The 12,470-nt window shown below is 34.3% G+C and overlaps 1 protein-coding gene across 1 annotated transcript in view; it reads left to right on the top strand.

The window, feature by feature from the left end:
• The first annotated feature begins 4,541 nt into the window (after positions 1-4,541).
• Positions 4,542-12,470, top strand: part of mapk1 (mitogen-activated protein kinase 1) — a 33,671-nt gene continuing 25,742 nt past the window's right edge. The window contains exon 1 of the mRNA XM_005813353.2: positions 4,542-4,920. Within this exon, the coding sequence (XP_005813410.1) occupies positions 4,790-4,920 (131 nt within the window). The 5' untranslated portion in view covers positions 4,542-4,789. The remainder of the gene's footprint in view (positions 4,921-12,470) is intronic.

Raw genomic sequence — 12,470 nt, 5'->3', positions numbered from 1 at the left:
ACTCAAATGTTTTACAGTGTATTTACATTGGCTGTTACAACATGAAAAGCTCATTTGATTTTCTCTTCTTCTTTCAACAGACACTAAAAGGCCAAGCAGCAGCCAGACTGCTGCTACCGCTGCAGTCCGGCACACAAATAAAACTTATTAATGTGACATTTTAATCGCACAATAATCTTTGACACAATTACATGTCTTAGTAAAGTCTAAGTGTTTTAGAAATGGGGCATTTAAGGAGACTTGGAACACAATAGACTAAGGGAAAGTCTAATGGTGCATGGTTAAGTTGTTGCCATGTGGCCTGTTGACATTTGCCTTGCACTTAGCTGACAGCCATCTTCTTAAATAACCTGAAGAAAATTTCCCAATTTCTCAAATTCATTAAAACATTTTCAAAGACTTCAGAGCTTAAATTAAATTTAAACAAATGCGAAATTTTGCCTCTAAAAGACTGAAAATCCAATGTGAAGTATCTGGGTGTGCATATAAATAAAGATAAATCCGGATTAGAAAATTTGAATATTTTGGAAAAACTTCAAAAATGTAAAACTCATTTATATAAGTGGACACACAAAGATGTTTCTACTCTGGGAAGAATATTTCTCATGAAAATGGAAAGTATTTCCAGGCTTATCTACCGTGCACATTTGATTTCATGTGGAAACAAAAAACACACTATATCAGAAAGGGTAATTTAATCAAACAAAGATGTTTCCATACTGCAAGCTACTGAATTTCAGCAAGAATGGCACCTTAAAAATGAACTGGCGTTGTCAGTTTTAACAAATCAAAATGCCTTATGGTTCCATATTCCAAGTAAAATATTTTCAAGTCTGGGTGGAATTACTTTCCTTGTTAGATGTGACTTTGAGATTGAAAAACTGCCTTTAAAACTTCCCCTCTTTCACCAGCAAGTTGTATTATTTTGGAGATTTTGTATGTTTGGAAGCAGCCTGCGCTGACTTTCTCAGATTTGAGAACATCTAATACCGATTTCATATTTGTTCTATGTGATGATATTAATTTAAAAAATGTCACAACTCACATCTTCTTCAGTTGTTAAATTAATGTGAATGCTGCCATCTAGCGGTTCGCATTGGAATAATAATCTCAATGCAGACAGTATTCTGCTATGGAGTATGGAGAGCCATTTCAGCCTAAATTAAATAAATAAATATTTAGAGAAAATGAATAAATAAATGAGTAAAATAAATAAATAAATAAATAAGTAAATAAATTGGTAAAATAAATAAATTAGTAATTGGCATTTTTATTCCCATTTATATTTATTTATTTATACATTTATTTTCTCTCTATATTTATTTATTTAATTTTAGCTGAAATGGCTCTCCATATTCTGCAGTCAATCTCCTTTAAAATAAATATCAACATTTATTTTCTTAGCTGCTTTTCCTGTCTTTGCAGTACTTTCAGCACTGATAAAATTTTTGTAAAACAAACCCTACTGTTTATTAAAACAAATGTTGGCTGCAAATAATTCACTAATGATTAATGTCCACAACAATGAAAAAGATTACTGTTTAAGTCGCCGAATCTGTTGTTTTGATATTTATTTTAATAATTTCTTTGTCCTGTTTCTTTAAAATACTAAACTTTGCTCATATTTATATTTGTATCTGTCTAATTAAATTTGTAACAAATTAATTAAGATAGTATAATCAAACTGTACATACTTGAGTAGTTATGAGTTAATACAATTGTATATTCTTTTTCTAATTATTTTCCTTTGGAGAAATTAAAACATATTTGAAGGCATGCATTTTAAAAAGTTAGAAATTTATTTTTGTTTCTGACTTTTGGTGGAAATTTGTAAAATTTTAATTGTGTATGAGTTTTGAAAATTTTTCCTGATTTGAATAAAATAATATCCATGAAACTTTATGTTTCTCAATTAGACTTACTAACTTCATTTATAATAAAATAAATGACATTTTAAAGTTAAAAAAAAACATCGGAGTAATATATTAATATTGCAAAGTTGACTTGACTTAGAAATTTGTTAAAAAGTTATTTAAAAAAATATTTTATGTTAACTCAACTTGATGTTTTAATATATAAGCTTAATTAAATAAGTTGGGATAACATTTTAAAAATATCTCCTAACTAATTATTTTTAGTTTAATATAATTGGTGAAGACAATTAAGTCAATTTAACTGACGTTATAGAAATAACTTTTTTCATTTTTTTTTTTGCTTGATAGTTAAATTTGATACAATTTAACTGAGTCAAAGTAACAAGAAAATTACAGAGTCAAGTTGAGTTGGGGATTTTTTTTTTTGCTAAACTTTTAATTTATTTCAATCAAGTCTCTGGATGTTATTTAGGAATAACAGGAAAGGTGACTGGATATATTAATGCACACCACACTTTTCAGATTGTTTGTGTGAAAAAAGACTAATTCAAAGTGTTGCTGCCAGAATCCTGAATAGTTCTCTCTAGCTTTGCTGAATTGATTTTCCTGGAGTCAGACGAAGCTTTAGCCTAAACAGGAAGTGAGCTCCATCCATCTTAAAGAAGGGCACAAGTGCTGCATGACGATGCTTTATAGGAACTGCTTGCTCAACCCAGCTCTCATTACTCACCCTGATGATGAAATGTCAGCCATTTGTGTCTCTGAAGCTGATCATTCGACCTCCATATAGACTTCTGTTCAGTAGCTGTTGGCTGTGCACAAACGTGAAAGCATGCTGTGTCATCAGATTACGTTTCTGTTCGAAGAAATATACCCTCACCTTTAGAACATTTCACATTTCCTGTACACACTGATGTGTTTGGGATACAATGGAGGGGAAAACTGACCCCTGGGTGAAACACAATGGGTATTCTTTTACATGCGGCCTTATCTCCAGGGAGATTAATGGGAAATTATGTATTTGCCTCACCATCTTAAAAACATCCTCATCACTAACGTGTACGTTCAATATTTCTCACATTTAGACTAAAATGCACCTTTAGAATGTGCAAACTTTAAGTCATCAGCTTCATCAAAGGTTTCACAAGCATAATATTTAAAATGTATTGTGAAAGGTAATATTCTGATTTCATTTTGTAAATTTTGTTGTGTTTGTGGTAGAATTTTGGCATCTCTGATGTTATTTGAGTAGCTCATCATAGAAATTTCAAGTGTCTTCATTTGTTTGTATTTGTGTCTGTAGTTTTTCCTGTTTGTCTTTTCTTTAATGTTTGTCATTAATGTTTCTCATATATATGAGGAATTGGTTGTTTACATCCAAAACGTATGGCATTCAGTGACCACTAGAGGCACTGTTTCCCCTTTTTTACTTTATATGGGAGCTTTTTTTGTTCATACTGAGCACCCGTATTCTGAATTTTGCATTGAATTTCAAAATCTATTGGGTTTTTTTGTTTACTACTCCTTTAAATAATTACATAGTACTATTTTTACTGTATAATTTCTAAAATGTATGAAGAACTAAATGCTATTACACATCAAAAAACAATTTCTGTATTATTTTTATAGTTATTACACAAATAATTTAATATCTTCCTGCTACTGGCTGCTGTCACTTTGGGGGAAATATAAGATATCAAACTTGTTGACCATAATGTAACCAAATGTAGTGTTTATCAGCTGATATTACTTTTAAATAGTTAAAATAATATGGCGCACTTTAATACCACTCTGCATTTCAAAAAACATTTTTTTTTAGTTTACTACTCCTTTAAGGTTAAAATCAGTTGCCATAATAGCACTGATATGAGTAGCTCAGGAATGATAAGGCATCTGGTGTTCATATTGGTGTGTGTGTGTGGGGGGTCCCAAATGAAAATATGGTTAGGGCCCCAAAAAGGCTTGGGTTTGCCCTCACCCCTACAAAAACATGACATTTATATAATTTAGGTTTTATTAAAAGGTGGAGCTGTCAGTTGTTTAATCAATTTAATGAAAAAAATATGCGTGAGTTAATAATGTTTTCTAAAAACAGTATGTGGGTTCATGGGTGGAGCGTCTTCTTCTTCTTCTTCTTGTTATGTTTTATGGCGATTGATACACCAGCTGTGAAGGTGCATTACTGCCACCTACTGAACTGGAGTATGGACAGGAGGTAAACATAAAAAAAACAACTAATGCTGTGAAATCATCTTAATAATTAAACTACATTCTTTCTGGTAAATTTGTATTTAAAAAAACAAACTCAATTTGATCTTTTACTTTACTAACATCACTACTAAATGTTACACACTGTAGATTTTATCTATTTCTTTTTAGAAATGCCTTCTTTATGATTCATTACCAGAGCATTCCATAAAAACATGCAGTTTCATTTACCACAAAGACCTGTTACATGTTTTCCAATTACTTTAAGAGATTCGTTTAAACCTGTATTTCCTCCTGCTTTTCTTTGTATAGCTTACCTTTTTCTAATGTTATGCTTGAATCTTAAAAGAAAATGAAAGTTATATAAAATGAAACGTGTTCGTCTCAGCATGGAGGGGGAGTAAAAAAAAAAAAGGAAAAGTGCATCACATGACCACCTCCTTTATTTCCTGCAGCAGCCTCCCCTATCGACTCCTCTCCTCGGCTGCTCCCCGCCTGCGACAGCTCAGCAGCGGTGTGGTCGCTTCTAACGAGCGCTAACGGAAAGGAGAAAAAAACCCGCTCCGCTCCGCACTGAAAGGCCTCCACCTCACTGCAGACCCAGCTACAGTCACTCCGACGCCGGGTACAGCATATAAACACCCACAGAGAGGCTTTTGTCGACTTTAATTTGCTTTTTTTTAAATCAGAAAAAGCCAATCCCTATAATGGCGACAGCTTGCCCTGCTGGCTCCAGCCCCGGACCGGGAACGGAGCTCATCCGCGGACAGGCCTTCGACGTCGGGCCTCGGTACAGCAACCTCTCCTACATCGGGGAGGGCGCCTACGGGATGGTGTGGTGAGTGCTTTTCTTTTATCCTAATATTTATTTCTTTACTCGAAAATTTTCCGTTTTATCGTCGAAGCAGTTGTATTATTTACTATTTTAAATCTTTTAAACACAACTTCGCTTGTCATGTTTTAGCTAGCGAGCGGTGTCGGGCAGACGGCAGTTGGGGCGAAAACGGATTAAAATCACGGTGTGTGACCACCGGAGACGGATTCAAACGCACAACCTGGAGGTTTTCCAGCTACACTGTTGCAAAATCCACCCAAAAAATACTAAATATTTGCTTTTATTGATCCCTAAGCTTAAGAAATACACATAAAGCTAATATCCGCAGCGTTTATGTGGACTTGTCACGCTGTGCAGGTTCCACGTCTTTACATTTGCAGCAGTGTAGAAACTGTTTACCTCATAATACATGCTTATCTGTTTTAATTTGTAGATTTTTAATCACTTTCACTCAAATTGAGCGTGTTCCCACTCATGCTACCTGTGCACTGTTTGGATGTGGTTGCATAATGTGCCTGAAAATGTGCTGTGGGAGGATCTCAAGGGGATTTTTTTGTACCTGCAAAATTTCCAAAAAGGGTTAAAATACTTCAAAACACATCATTTCAAGTAAAAGCGAGTTTAGAAAGTTATAGGATGTTGAGATGAAACATTATTGGGTATTTGATGGTCTGTAATTTACAGAAAAATGCATTAAAAGTAGTGATGCACCAATCTGTTTGCCAATTTTCTATTGACTGGTTCTGATCTGGGATCAGATTTTTTCCTAAATGCATTAACACATTTGTGCTTAGATGCATCAATCCACAGCATTTACCAGACTTTCTTTCCTATAATGAAAATCAGATTACAGTTAAAGACAGATTCTTTGGATAAATGGTAACAATATTGCAATCCCTTTTTTTCTGTTTTGATTAAACAAAACCTCCTGCTATTTATATAAGTATTTTCAGAAAACAATATGAATTGGTTATAACCCCAATCAGCCTCAATCTCAAAGAAAACCAGAAGTTGGTATCCACCAGGAACAACATTACCTCTCTGCTGGAAAATTAACTATTAGGAGTATCTGAAAGGGATGTCCTTACATCAGCAATGTCTTTGAAGAGCTATAATATGTGAAAACAAAATTTTATTTGAAAGAGATGAGAAAACAAGCAAAACATACAGTACTGGTCTATATCAGAACGAGGGAATGACAAGTCCAAAGAAAATGGAAAAGAAAACTTAAACTAAAAAACAAAACATGTAAATGTCATGTTTTATAAAAATGTGGTTTTTATTCGATGCAGAGAGAGATTTGCTCTGGGGCAGGGCCGGACCAAAGTAGCATGGGGCCTTGAGCAGAATTTAATTTGGGGTCCACCACTAACTGTGTTCCCAGTACAGATTTAGTTTGTAGATTTTTCTTTGCACTTTCACAAAGTAAACTTGCCAATTTTATTAAATCTTAAAGATTTTAAACAATTTAAAGTATTTTTTTAATCTATGCTGAAACCATCAAATTAAATTTAACAATATTGTCGTTCTCAATAAAAGATATGAACATTTTAGATCTGTGTTAAAAGTCTGGCATTTATGGGAGGCCTCTTATGGTTTGGGGCCCTAAATTACGTCCAAACTAATTATTCCATCTGAAAAATTATTAAATAAACCTTAAAAAAAACAACCAAAAAACAAATTAGATTAATAGAAATTCTAGAGTTGTCCCACAGTTGACATTAAAACCAGATTGTGACCCAAAATACAAAAGAAATATTTAATTTTTTTCCAACAAATGATGCTTTAATGTTCTGCATTATTTATTGGTTGAAATAATTGACATGTAGTATTTAAAAAACAACCAATAATATTTTTGCTTTGAATCCAAACTATGTCCAGGTAAAACCTACAGCTACAACCTGAAATGGAGATATAAATCCATTCCCATGCTTTGTGTTATCTGCCTCTTTTGTTTGCGCATCATATCAGTTGATTTTTGGTATACAGGTGACTGAGAGCGAAAACAGATTATTTACATGGGTGAAAACGATCTAATCTGTGGTAAAGATCTTAACTGGTGTGAAGAGTTTAAAGCAGTTTTGGAGCATTAAACCCCCCAGCCGCTGAGCTGTATCTAACAATCTCTAGTTTATATTAAGTTGGTCTTAATTTACATTAAAATATTTTATTAAAAAATAGGGATGCATTGACTGACTGGCTTTAATTTTGGTCGACATCTTCATACCAATTTTATCTACCTCCAAGGTAATTTAAGCAAGAGGCTCCAAACAGGTTTGTAATCTAACCTGTAGTACAAGTTCTGATAATTAAATTAATGAATACATTTTTTAGATGAGTTAATTTGATAATTTGGACATTGCTGCTCTTAAGATTTTCATTCACATTTGAGAGCACTACCTAATGTGCAGTTAAAGCCAGTCTGTATTGTTTCTGGAGTATTGTAAAATAATATTTGAACATTAAAATTACTTGTATAACACCTGACTTGCTTAAAAAAATAATCAGAATCGGCATGTAAAGACTGGTATTGGCCAGAAAACTGAAATCGGTGCACCCCTAAAAAAGGGAAAAAAAAATCGACCCAAACAATAAAAGATCAAAATTTGCTTTCGGATGCATTAACACATTTGGGCTGTTTTACATTTTCAGATTTGTTTTTTTTAGACTGCGGCGCTGCATTCAACCTTAAACTGAACACACTGTATTGGATTACATCATAGATCCTTGTGTCAAACAGCAGCAGTCATTCTTTTGTCTTCCTTTGCAATACTAGCTCTGCTTTCTTTGAACTGCAGCTCCCCGCCCTGATATCTGCAAGGCAAGTTGATTAGGATTTTTTTGTAGTTTTTGGTCCAAGTAGTGGTAAAAAACACATAAACTGGTAAGAACTTGCCATATAAATGTGACTGTTTGCATTGAAGGGTAATCAGCATATGAATTAGCAAAACGCCTGACTGTTTTCTTGGTAAGTCAACCAAGGAGTTGTGCGTCAGGATGGGTGCATGTTCATGCAAAGCAAAGGAAGTTTAAATTAAATAACCAAGCAAAAGGAAGAATCATCTAGTTTATTTTTAATACTATAAGATCATTAAAGAACAAGCATATCTGTTTATTCTTCATCATATTTCATTGGATTTTGGCTGTAATAGTGAGGAAACAGGCCTTATGGGTAGCTCCTTTTCAACCAACAGAGTTATCCCACCTCCAGTATGGACTGGTTACTGGTTACTGGTATCCCAAGGTTCTAATAAAATACGACTCAAACTTTTATTTTAGAGTTTTACAGCAAGATTTGTAGGTGGATTTTTGTCCATGTTTGTTTACTTTGAACTCATGTTTGACGTAGACCTGTCACAATAACACATTTTTCTAGACCATAAATTGTCCCAGAAGTTATTGTGATTAACGATAATATTGTTGTTTTGAGACCATTTTCAAGTATTGTTATGGTAATGGAATAATAATAATGCAAGAAAACATTCTCAAATGCCATACTTTAAATTCTAGTGAACATTAAATACTGGAACTGGAAGATATTAATATTGCTGTTATGGCCAATAACTGACATGTGCTGATATTATATTTCAATACAGTTTTGACACTTTTGTGAAAAAAAGACCAGAAACTGATTGCAAGACACAAACAAATATCGGTTGTTTATATGGGCTCAGTTTATTTGGCTGTAAAGAAATGACTAATATCAGTTAGTGCTGATGAATCGCGCATCCCTAAAGTAAATGTATGTCTATCACTTTTTCACAAAAATGCTCAACGAGCGATGACAATTGGATGCTAGTTAGCGACGGAAACTAAACTGGAGCTCAAAGTGAGCATCAATTTTGTTTGTGGAAAAGTTTTTTTTAAACTTTTTCCATTTGTTTTAACCTTTAACTTCAAAATGATCCACAAGTATAGTCTGCCTGGCGTTACCTAAACTTCCTCTGTTCACACATAAACATCAGCCACATGGCTTGTGGTTTTCTGAGCAGCTGGGGAATTTCTTTCTGCATCTCCTTCTTTTGTTGACCAAACTCTGACGTTTTTAGCTTTTGAAAACTCATTTAATGAAGTTTCTGTTTGTGTCAACTTTTCATCATCACTGCAGCACAAGACAGAGATTTTCCAAACCCTACAGCAGATGGTTTAAGATGTTCTGCTTATTTTACGTATTGTTACATTTCCCTCCATGTTGTTATGAACAAGTAAAGTGGGATTGTTCTTTCTGTGGAGCTCACATGAGTGGAAACAGTTTTTTGGGGTTGAATTTAAATATTTCTGGTTTGAAATAGCCTTTTTAGGTTAGGCGTGTTGTGGCCACTCTAGTGCATGTCTGGAATGTTTTAATCCATTCGTGGATCTCGTCTGGGCACGTGTGAAGAATTCCTTGCAACCCAAATGTGTATAAATACGCTTTTTAAAAAAGTTTCTATTGTCCATAAGCTGTACTTTCTGAAAACGTGACTATGAAGTTGAAGTTGCATTGAAATTCCTGCTCATGCAATCGATAATCTGTTAAAATGTTTGAGACGACAAACTTTCTGTTGTTTTGTAGGTTTGGTAAATGCAGACCATTTTAGAAACATTTTCCATGCTTGTTATGAAAAAGCGTTGTTTCTGTGTCGTTGGAGCGTTTTGGCGTGCTCTGAGGTCTCGGCCTCCTTGCACTTTTCTTGCTCTGTTCTTGTAGAAACCTGTGGTTTTAAAGCACTTGGGACATTTTAGCTTTAGCTTTGATGTGCAGCGCTCTGCAAAAGTGGTGCAGCAGGTATTTCACAGACGTCCCCTGGTTAGACTCGGAAATACCTTTTAAATAGCATGAGAACTTTCTTCTGTCAGGTTTCACCGGTTGCATTTCCATTAAGCCCCTTTAGTCTAGTTTGGAAAGGTGGAAACTTTGTCATCAAAGGCTGGATGTGGTTGGGTGCAGTGGGGTGAAAAAAAAAACACAAGTAAGCAATGATGTGCAGAAATTGTAAAGCAACAGACATGTGACTTTTATATAATGCAGTTTAATTCTTTCTTGTATCCATGTTTTGATTGCAGCAGTGCTTTCTGATGGGATCCACAAGCTCTTCCTAATTAACTTGCCTTGGCTTGCATGCTGCCTTGGAGCGCCTCTTTTATTTTACACCAGATTATGCAGCACTGCTTGTAAATTATCTCAACTTTGTAAAGAACACACTGCAAAAACACTAAATCTCGCCAAGTATTTTTAGTCTGGTTTTTAGTGCAAGTATCTTTGTACACTTGAAATGAGACAAAACTCTCACTAGTAAATTTTCAGCAAGAAATAGGAGTTTGTTTTAAGTCCATTTCTTATTTTTGATGAAAAAGTACTAATTCCAACAGCAGATTATTTTGTTTGTAACAAGAGATTTTTCCTATGTCATAAGTAAAATAATCTGCCAATGCAACAAATACTTTCATAATTTTGAGAAAAATATTGAACTAGTCAAATTAAAACTGAAAAGAAAAAATAGTAAAATGTTTACAAAATATCAAATTCAAGCAGGAGAAACACTTTTTTTCTGCATAAAATGCACCATCCAAAGTTGATATTTTTTCAAATGTCCTATTAAAAAATTAAAGAGAAGCAGCACACAGTCTGTACAGGCGTTGTACAACTAAAACAACGTTGCTATCCTTTGTATTGGCACAATTGTGCCAATTTTAAAAGTATTTTATAGATAAATATTTGTTAGTTGCAGCCTTAGTTAAGCTTGCTTGCTCCAAGTTGACATGTTTATATAGTAAAAGTGGATGTTTTTATTTTCTCCTCAGTAGTTAAACCATATTTTCCATTTATTTTCGGATCACGTCCAGCTGGGATTGTTGCTTGTTGGTCAACATTAGCTTTGTTGCTAGTTCTTTAAATGCATTCAATGCTTCAACTACCAGAAGTTGATGCCATTCTGCTGAACCATGTCTGTCTCACATTATAGGGGCGCCTGGAGATCAACCAGTGGTTCTGCTGTTTTAGCAAAACATGCATAGATCAGATTAAAAACATAATCTGAGAGGTTTATAGAATATAAATGTACCAGTAGGGTGGGTGTTTATGCAACATTTTCTTATGAGTGATATGTTTTATCCTTCAGATCCTCCCAGTGGATGAAAAGCGCCTTTCATTTTGCTTGGCCTTTCAACAATGCTTTTTCTTTCCCCCATGAACCTTTGAGTGCTTTTCCTGGAAAATCTCTCAAGGTTTCAGTCCCGTATTGGAGGTGCTGCTTTCCCCCCACCCCCTTCTCTCTTTGTTGATAACCAATAATTAGAGTAGAAATGGGTACCATGGTAACTAGGAAAATGGGACCCAAACTTTTGTTCTCACCTTGTCTGTTTATCATGCTGGGTTTCTCTGAGTGCCGTGTATTAGACAGAAATGGATTTGGTTAGCAGAGCGGACAAAAATACTCTGCAGAACTTTTGTCTTCTTATAGGTTCGGTTCTTAAGATTGCTGGACCTTTTTTTGTTTTTTGCTCGACTAGCTGTGTTGATGAAAATGACATGATTTGCTCAGGTTATGCATTTTGGGCCACAACTAATGATTATTTTGTTGATTTATCTGATAAAAAATTTTGGCACATTCTGCAGATTTTTCATTAACTATTTTCACCTTTTTATATATTAGAAATGCATTAAAAGATTCAAAAACTATTTAAAAAAAATTAAAAAAAAGAACAGAACCATTTCATTACCTAAAATGCAACAACAAAAGATTCCTTCACCATTGGAGATTTATTTTACAGATTTTAATCGTGTGTAGCTAAAACTGTGAGACTTGAGGAATTCTGGGTAAAACATATTTACAAATGTTTTTATATTGAATGATAAATGTATTACTTTATTTCAATAATCGATTAATCACAGTTAATCCGATTAAATGTTTCAGCCCTAGTTTTAAATAAAGGAATATGAAGAAATGAATCTCACTCTGAGTCTTTTGCGTGGGAGTCGGGATGTTTTGACTAACTCTTCCTTGCTGAATTTTTGTAACTTGGCCTCATTGAATGATTTTTATCATAACTTAATTTTGGTTGCACCTCTTTATTTGTGGGTGTGCTTCAGATAATTTTCCTGCTGTATAATGTATGGGTTTGTTATACAAATTTTTAAAAAGCCCAGTTAATTTACTTAAAATCTGGTTCATTTGGAAAGGTGTGAATGCGTAATCGAACTCTGATTTGGCCCGAAAGCAAACTCTGGTCCACCTACAAACCTTGGTCTCTGTTCAGTTGGTAGTGAACTTTGTTACGGTTCGAATGTGAATGCCAAGTGGGCCAGATACTGCTACAGGGCATTCTGGGTAAATACAATCAAAACAAATGTGAATCTAATACTAGCCAAGAAATGTCTTGTGGTCTTTTACCAAATGCAAAATAGAAATCCTACAACCGCTAAAATCTGACACCTCTCCATTTTTGTTTACATTTTGTGAAGAAGGAAGTTGCACTCGGTATCGTTTCCTCCTTGGAGGCAAGGAGGGGAATAGGTTTTTTAATGAGTTTTGATCGTTTGACACAGTGAAAATGTAACCAATGTTCCAGTT

This window comes from Xiphophorus maculatus, chromosome 12, assembly GCF_002775205.1.
Source record: "Xiphophorus maculatus strain JP 163 A chromosome 12, X_maculatus-5.0-male, whole genome shotgun sequence".
Taxonomy (NCBI): Eukaryota; Metazoa; Chordata; class Actinopteri; order Cyprinodontiformes; family Poeciliidae; genus Xiphophorus; species Xiphophorus maculatus.
The sequence above is the reverse complement of the archived record's forward strand: the minus strand, read 5'-3'. Positions and strand labels throughout refer to the sequence as shown.